This window comes from Euphorbia lathyris, chromosome 5, assembly GCF_963576675.1.
Source record: "Euphorbia lathyris chromosome 5, ddEupLath1.1, whole genome shotgun sequence".
Taxonomy (NCBI): Eukaryota; Viridiplantae; Streptophyta; class Magnoliopsida; order Malpighiales; family Euphorbiaceae; genus Euphorbia; species Euphorbia lathyris.
In genome coordinates, this window is record NC_088914.1 from 88666895 (window position 1) to 88676281 (window position 9387).

The window sequence follows — 9387 nt, forward strand, 5'->3', positions numbered from 1 at the left end:
TGATGTACATGCCACCTAAATGGAGAAGGTGAGATTTTAACCTACATATTATATCCTAGTATGTTATGCAACCATATCTAATGGATGTTCGTACGGGCATTGGCTTTGGTGGAGGAAGTTAACTAGTAGTACAACTTCCTTGCCGAGAAGTATGCGCAACTTGAGGTAGTGCGAAATGGTGAAGATCTATTACTGCTTTAATCGTATTTAGACTCTGGTCCTGCGGGCTCTTTGCCAAAGGTACCCTGATCCCGATTTCCAGTTTTGGGTGAACCTTTATCCCCCTTCTCGATAAGGAGCTTGTTGATGAGTTTCCTAACTTGGTTGAATTCCCTTCTCCGGATCGTGAGCCTTTGCACAATGATGAGTCGGGCAATGATGGTCCTTCCATAGAGTAACTTTTGACATGTTGTCTTTATTTTTATAAAGAAATATTATATTTTGAATAGAGGAATTTTCTTTTTTATTAGGTTATTTCTCTTGTCACTTTTTTACTGAATCGTTTTTTAGTTTTTACTTCGACATGTCTGCTATGATTTTGTTTTAATCGAATAGGCGTAGATGTGAACCTCAGAGAGTTTGAAGTCGTTCTAGTTCAAGAGGGTATTGTTAAAGTTATTCCGACTAGAGGTTGTGCTCCAAATCCTTGTAGCATGCATATGATTGACCTTTAATATAATCTAAAGGAAATTTAACAAACACACTATAAAGTCAAAGCGAAGATAAAGAAATGGTGTAATTTTATTATTTGTTTTGTCGACTATCCGTATAAATAAGGAATGGGCATATTAATTACAATCGTGGTGCCCGCTATGGTTACTTTGTTTTTTACAAAGTACCGTTACTTGGTGTGTTTTCACCATTGGATGATGGAGCATAAAATTAATCCAATGGTGAATATGAGCATAAAGTAACGGTACTTTGTAAAAAACAAAGTAACTATAGCGGACACCTTACAATCGAAAGTCTTTATTTGAGAAATGTGTCGATTATGATTATGGGTCTCTAAAATCATTTTTAGGGTTACTGTAGTGCCACGTGGCGAATATGGGTCTCTAAGATCATTTTTTAGCTTAACGTCTCTGATTACTCCTATAGGTAATGACATTGATAGGAGTATCGCTTTTCCACGGAGAAAGAATATTTTGAAACCAACAAGATATAAGTGTTTTATAGCGGATCAAACCCGATTTCAGAGGCACTAGAATGTCTTATATATATCCAAGTTAAAATTCATTCATTCATGCATTTTTATTTACAGACTAATTCGTTTGCCTCGTATATTCCCCTATGAGTTCTATACCCCATTATCCCAGGACTCAGATGACTGTAATAGCTTAAGTAATTACTTTTCAGTATTGTTTTAAACTCTGCGAGCATTATCGCTAATAAAAGAACTAAAAAATGGACAAAGGACTGAACAACGTTTTAAAAGATTAATATGTCGAGACTAATAAGTTGTATCCATAATTTCTGTTTTAACGGTCAACCCTGGTTGGCCTATTCTCCCGATTAGTCAAGTGACGACTCTATGAAATCCAAATCTACCAATTGAAAAGAGTCCACTTTTGAGCATTTTCTATAAAAGCAAGTCCAACATTCGTGTTTATCTGCCCGTGTTTTCCAACAATAGATCTGTACATATAAGGACACCTCTCCCTAAAAATCATAAATCTCTATTTAGTGAAGAGTTGGGAAATTATGAGTGTGAAATCTAACAACAAATAACAACCAATAAACAAATACAGTTGAATCAAACAGAATATAATAATACGCGTGAAACTAAACAATATTACAATTTATCTATCCATATAAGGACATCTCTCCCTATTACTAAGGTCTTGAAATCTTCTTAACAACATACCATAAAATTACATATAAATTCATACAAAAGAGACTTAATATATAATTACAAATTGTCCGTCACTTTTTTCCGTTTAGCACTTTGAACTCATACTTAGAATTGGATCTACGATACACCTAAACTTGTCAATGTTGAACCTCTGACACCTAAAGTCCGCCAAGAGTCCCGCATGTCCAAATTTGACAAGTTTAAGCGTGTTGTAGATATACGTATAAGTTCAGAGTACTAAACGATAAAAAATGATAAGTTCAGATATGTAATTATATATTAAACCGAAAAAATAACTAAAAAAATGACTAGTAATTAATGAGAAAGAAATTAAGACTAGGTTTTTGGAGGAGGAGGAGGACTAAGGATAGTGCAAAAGAAGTAATGAGGGTAATGGTGTAACTAAAGAGACCAATGAAGCCAACAATCAAAGCTGCTCTAACTTGGTTGCAATATCTAGGGACCATCCCACAAATTGGTCTCCATCCAGCAAGTGGATTTCCTTTCTTCCCTACTTCTGAAACTGCCAAAGCTGCTGATATGCTTGAACTAAGCAACATTATGAATACCTATACAAGTGGAAAATTTGTTATCAAATGTGTTTTATTCCGTTAGCAAAATTAAAGGGTAATTACATGGAACGGTTACTAAAGTTTGGATTATGTTTCAGAAAGTTTATAATGATTTCACTTTCTTTTTATAAGGTCTCGTTTGTTTGCGGAAAAATATTGGGTAATGAAAATATTTTTGTTGAAAAGTAAATTATTTTTCGGTGTTTGGCTACGTACAATTCTGGAAAACATAAAAAATTTGTGAGTGGCTGTTGTTTTTAAAAGGTTAAGAAGGAATATAGCAGGGTTCTAAATGGTCTAGGAAAATGTTTTACTATTTTCAAGAGGGTAAAACATTTTCCTCACTTTTTTCATTGGTAAATTACATACGTGGTTTACAACCTTTGTCATCTTTCAAACTTTGGTGTATAGCTTTCAATTTTGCACACAAAAGTGTATAACTTTTTGGTGACCTCCCACTAAAATGTACAGCCGGTAATTTTGACCGATCAAACGTGAGGTCAACGCGGCACGTTAGCAAATTGACCTCCTTAAAAGTCAAAAGTCGACCGGTCAATGCAAAATCAACGTGCCACATCATCACGTTTGACTTTTATGGAGGTTAAATTGCTGAAGTGACACGTTGATTTCGCGTTGACCGGTCATAATTACCGGCTATACACTTTAGTGGGAGGTCACCAAAAGGTTGTACAGTTTTGTATGCACAATTGAAGATTGTACACCAAAGTGTGAAAAAAAGACTATGGTTGTACACCACATATGTAAGTTACCCATTTCTTCATATATTTGTCTGCTGACTAGTTTAAAATTCTCCATTGAAAAACACCGGAAAATCAAAAAAATATTTTTATGCACAATATTTTTCGGTAAACAAAAACGGACTTAAATGATTGAACAAGTTCGGAAAACTAACGAGATTCTCCATAAATTTAAAATTGCAAAATGGTTAAATCATTATCTTATTATTGTTTAAAATTGCAAAAGTGGTTAGGTAGTCTTATTCATTACTGAGATTTTCCTAAGTTGATACATGCTTATATAATATAGTTTTAATAATCCGTGAAAAATGCATACAAAAAAAATTGTGTTGCGTGTTGTTCAATTAATTAATTAAATTTTTGGTTTGCTGTAATTTTATTATTCATAATTATAGTTTAATTTATTTTTTAATATGTTTTTTAAATATAAATATATTAGCTGAAATAGCAGGTTGGGAATAAGTTTAGAAATTAACTGTTTTTTTTAACTTGATTCCGCTCAACCCGAGCCTAATATGTATAAAATACGGATTGGATTAAACTTAATTAAAATAATTAAGCGTTAAGTTCGATTAAGATCGGTTCGATATCTTTGAATCTATTAGTTACTAGAAAAATTGCTTCTTATTAGTAACATGAAGACATTGTAATACTTAATTTGTTCTTTTATTCACTAATATAACTTGTAAAATACATGAATTAATGGCAAGAATTATGCATTAGAAATCAAGAAAAAAGGGTAAATTACACTCATGGTTCTTGAACTTTATTACTCTTATTTTTTTTTTTTTTATGGCTCATGAATTTCAAAATCGGATATTATAGCCCTTGAACTTTACACTTTACTAACATAATGACCATTTATAACGTTGACCATACCAAAAAGAGTAATAGTAATCTTAAAATGAAAACAATATATATATATATATATATATATATATATAAAAGAATTAAAGTTATTTAGAATCATATTTCCTATAAAACCACCATTTTTTATTTTCCAAATCACAATTTTTGAATATTTCTCTCTAAAAAACCATTTTGTTTCTATTAACCAAAAAATACTCAAATGACCTCAAAAGCAAAAAAAAAAAAAAAAAATCGAAAAATTAAGGTTGCTCAGGATATCATTTCTACCAGTTCTACAATGAAGGGTTATCTGTTATTGGAGTGATCATATTGATCAATGTTAAAAGGAAATACTATGTTAGTAAAGTGTAAAGTTTTGGGACCATAATGTTTGGTTTTCAAATTCGGGGACCATGGATGTAATGAGGCCAGCTCTGGGCGCATAGTCCAAGAATACAGCCGCCCAGGGCCCAAAAGAAAATTTTATAGTAATTTTTTTTATTATAATTGTAATTATATTACCCATTCATGCCTAAAAGGAGAACAAAATAATATGATATTTTAAACCTAAAATGGACTCAAATTTCTATTTTAAAATTTTAAATACAATTTTTTTTTATTAAAAACCTCTTCTTTTAGGGCCCATAAAATGTCGGGATCGGCCTGTAGAAAAAGAGAGTTGAGGAATTACCATATCAGAGGCCAAAACGGACCGGCGTAGCAAACCCTCGAAAGGTACAAAAAGAACCAGAAAGCCATAAAGACTCACAATTGAGTTTGCAATCACAAAATACCTACATTAAACATAACTATATTAATTATTTTATTTTTACTAAAAAAAACAGCAAAAACATAAATAAAAATAAGGAAGAACACATTATTTGCCCTTTTATCAACTGCATTGACATTATAAAAAAACTTTAAGATTACCTTTTACGTATTATAATAAACAAAGAACAAAAAGAATCATTACCGACGAATATTTTAGTTGTTAATGTATAGTTTTCGTCGGTAATTTCAATCTATTCAAAATCTATAACAAATTTGAAATTACTAACGGAATCCACAGAGGAAATTAGTTGTTATGTTAACTTTTGATCATTTTTCATCTATTAACCCTCTCAATTATTTTATCTCCGACAACTGTAAAAAAAAGTACAAGTTCTGGGCCAAATACGAGGGGTAAATTACTTACGTAGTGTACAATCTTTGTCATTTTTCACTCTTTGATGTATAACATTTAATTTTGCACATAAAAATATACAATATTTTAGTAACCTCTCACTAAAGTGTATAGCCGGTAATTATAACTGGTCAAAGTCAATGTGTCACATCAGCAATTTGACCTTTATAAAAGTCAAAATTGTTGATGTGGATAGTTAATTTTGCGTTGACCGGTCAACTTTGACTTTTAACGAGGTCAATTTGCTGATGTGGCGTCTTGACTTCACGTTGAATAATCATAATTACCGGCGGTATACTTTAGTGAGAGGTCACCAAAATGTTATATCATTTTGTGTGCAAAATTGAAGGTTGTACACCAAAATGTCAAATACGACAAAGATTGTACACCAAAGTCTGAAATAAAACAAAGATTGTACACCAAAGTATGAAATAAGACAAAGGTTATACACCACGTATGTAATTTACCCCAAATATGAGAACCAAATAATTTTTTTTCCCAAAAAATAACCGAAAGAAATTACTTGAACTATAATTAATGACAGCAATTATCGCCGTTAAAGGTAAAACATCTATCACTAATTTCAATCTATTCAGCGACTGCAACAGATTTTAAATTAGCGACGAAATCTGCAGATGGAAATAGTTCTTAATTAAATCTATAACTTGTTAAACAAATTTCGGTCCATTAATCCGCAAATATTTTCTTATAGCTCGGCTTCTGAGCCAAATACGAGAACCAAATAACGTGTTAGAGTAGAACTTACTTGAGTGCAGGTGCATCACTGAACTTAACTTGAACAGAGATACCAGGAGCCACTGCAACAGTTTGATTGCTAGTAGCCATTACAACTGCAGCTGCTACCGTTGAACCAAAGGCAATCATTCTCAACAAAATTCCAATTATTTTCTTGGCTTTGCACTTTGAAATTAATTCCATCTTAATCCCAATTTTAATTCAAATTAGATAATAAAAAGGGTAGATGAAATTATTAATTAGAGAAGTTCAAAAATGGTGGAAGTTGAAGTTGTGATGCAGAATTTAATTTATGAGCATATATATATATATATATATATAGAGAGAGAGAGAGAGGGAGAAGATGCAAAGGGTTGATGAAAAATGGTTGTATATTTGTTGTTATTTGTTGAATTATTCAACTGCCTATCACAACCGTCAAATAACAACTTTTTCTACTAGTTTAAGATTTCATATGTGTATCATTATGATAAAAGAAAGGGTTAAGGTGCAAAAATATAATTTTACCCCTAACGTCTAAAATGGTGTAATTTTACCCTCTAATGTTGGAAGCCAAGAACAATTTTACCCCTAACGTTAATAAATTGGGTCAATTTAAGAAATAATTCATCAAACTGTCTTCTCGGTCATGAATCTTGTCATCTACACTTCATACGTGTGTCATTTTATCAGTAACAAATCATAAACATAAGTTGGGATGTGAAAAATAAATAAAAAAATATATTGTCTTTTTCGTACGAATTAGACCAAATAAATTCAAAAAATTCACTAAATTTATAAATATTAATCTCAAATTCTATCATTAAATTATAAAAAAACATGAAATCTTTTTTTTAGAACTAATTGTTATGCAATTGGTGCAGAATAAGCAACAAAAATATCTGTATTTTATAATAGTGTCTGAAATTAACCCAATTTATTAACATTAGGGGTAAAATTGCTCTTGACTTCCAACGTTAGGGGCAAAATTGCACCATTTTAGACGTTAGGGGTAAAATTACTCCTGACCCGAAATATTAGGGGTATTTTTGCACCTTAACCCTAAAAGTAATTATTGGGTCTTTTTAAGTTTTTGATTTAATTGATTTATTTACATGGAATCCGAGCTTGATAATCTCATTTATTGGTGGAATATTCGACACGTGGTAGTATGAGTTTGTGTTGTACAAGCTTCAGCTTACTAGATAGTGTATCAGATATTATAAGACAAGCTATTATTATGCTTTAACTATCGGTTTAAACTTTTGGGTCAATTGGTTTATTGACATGGTAACATAGGTTTGGTAGACCAAGTGGTTGAAAGTTCGAATCATAGAATTTCAACACACATGGTAGGATGAACTTTTGTTGTGCATGCTTCCATTCGGAAAGTCATTCGTGTGCGGATATTATAATAAAAACTATTATTGAATCTTAACTATCAGCTTAATTTCTTGGTTGAATTTGTCTTTGCACATTATCAAAACTATAAAATGTTTGTGTAGTTTTTTTATAGTTTAATTTTTCGATTTTTTTATTAAGTTGTTGATCTTCTAGTTTGATATATTGAGTTTTCGATCAATTATAATTGGCAGAAGCCAACTACTCGTTATATTAAGTATAACGTTGATGCGACTGTATTTCAATCAGAGAATAGTTTCGGTATGCGAGCAATTCTTCGGGGTCGTACCGATAATTTTATTGCATGTTGTAGCTCTTTCACTACAAGTAGTATTCATGTTTCGCTAGACGAGGTGTTGGCTCTCCGTAACACGATACTCTGGGTAGTTTCACTTTACTTTCAGAATGTTCAGTTCGAAACTAATGCCAATGGGGGTGATGAATCACATTTCAATAAAGGTCCATGATATTACTGAGTTTGGGATTGTTATAGAAGAAATTTGAGATTTTTTACTTATCCGCCCAGATTGTTCTGTGACATTTGTCCCTAGATTAGTGAACGGTATGGTCCTGATAACATTGTGATATTATCCCAATGCTCAAAAAGGATGTTCACCTATGACGCCACGTGTTGATCACCTGATACCGGAGTATCACGGCGTATTGAGCAAAGAGATCCGGCAGGCAGATCACCAACACCTCACCACAAGAGATCTGCGGGCGAACCTGTGAGACGAATCTCCATAACCATTCAATCCGCTATTGAAACAGCTGAGCTAATCCCGCAATAAAGACCCTTAATAAGCTATCAATAAGCTAACTGGCATACTTAAAGGAAACCAGTAACCGCCATTAATGGAGCATTAATGGAGACTTTCTAGTTACTAATGGTTACAACTTCACTACTATATATAGCTTGCATCTTAAGCTATCAAGGTACACATTCACTTACCATTTGTCAATTCAGTTTGCTCTCTTGTTCTTCTATACTGACTTTGGCATCGGAGCTTCCCCCCGTCGAACCCAACGACGCCCCCACAGAGACGGAAACCTACCGGAAATTCTCCACTAGTCATCAATTGGTGCGGTGATCGTGGACCTCGATGAAATGCTCCGCTTATGCTGGTTGTTCTCAATCCACATTAGCACTTCGCTTTTAGAGGCATTGAGTGGTGTAAAGGACGACACAAATGCCGATTTGTTCTTAGAGCCCCTTCGCCGATTTCTAGTGGACGAATCCTGGTGCTTGTACTTCTCTCTATCTCGATGGCGAGATTCGCCTTTGTCTTTCCTAGGCGGAGACAGTGACTCTCGGCGAATGTCATCTACCTCCATAAAGTCCTTGCATCTTTCGATTAATTCTGCCATATCTCGGGGCTTCTTTCGAATTAAATCTTCTTGCAAGCTTTTACACGTGGTGTTTTTCACGAGAGCTTCTACTGCCATGGAGACATCCACATCGACAATTCGTATACACAATTTGTTGAAATTGTCTACATATTCTCGGAGGGTTTCATTCGTCTTTTGTTTCAACTCAAAAAGCTTTCGTGATTTGACCATTGGAGGAATACATCCGGGAAAAATCCCAAAAATTATTGCAAATACCACCAACACCGGGAAAAATCCCAAAAATTATTGCAAATACCACAGGAAAAATGGCCATGACACAGACGCATGCTGGGAGTTAGCCAGAGAGATAGAAAGGCTTGTCGAGAGAGGAAAATTGGACCGGTTCGTCCAAAATGATGGCAAGAAGGGAGATGGTGATAGATCCAGAGATGATCAGAAGAAGAAGGCAAAAGGGACCATCAATGTCATAGCAGGCGGACCTGGATATCAACCTGTGTTGAAAAAGGCAAAAACCACTGCTTTAGACAGGGCATCACTTAATTGCCCTTTTTGCAGATGTCGGTCCGGAGATCTCTCCTCATGCGGACACCCTGGTCATTACTATGATGGTGGAAGGTTGGGAGATGAAAAGAGTGATGATTGACACTGGGAGTTCATGCAATGTCATCACAAGAGGAGCATTTGCCA

At 33.7% G+C, this 9387-nt stretch overlaps 1 protein-coding gene across 1 annotated transcript; it reads right to left on the bottom strand.

The window, feature by feature from the left end:
- Positions 1-1677: 1677 nt before the first annotated feature.
- Positions 1678-6249, bottom strand: LOC136230592 (CASP-like protein 1C1). The gene is made up of 3 exons (XM_066019716.1): positions 5981-6249; positions 4723-4825; positions 1678-2421 (listed from the first exon to the last, which is right to left on the bottom strand). Exons 1-3 carry the CDS (start codon positions 6151-6153, stop codon positions 2161-2163), a joined length of 537 nt encoding a protein of 178 aa, XP_065875788.1. The 5' UTR covers positions 6154-6249; the 3' UTR covers positions 1678-2160.
- Between the last annotated feature and the right edge of the window lie 3138 nt (positions 6250-9387).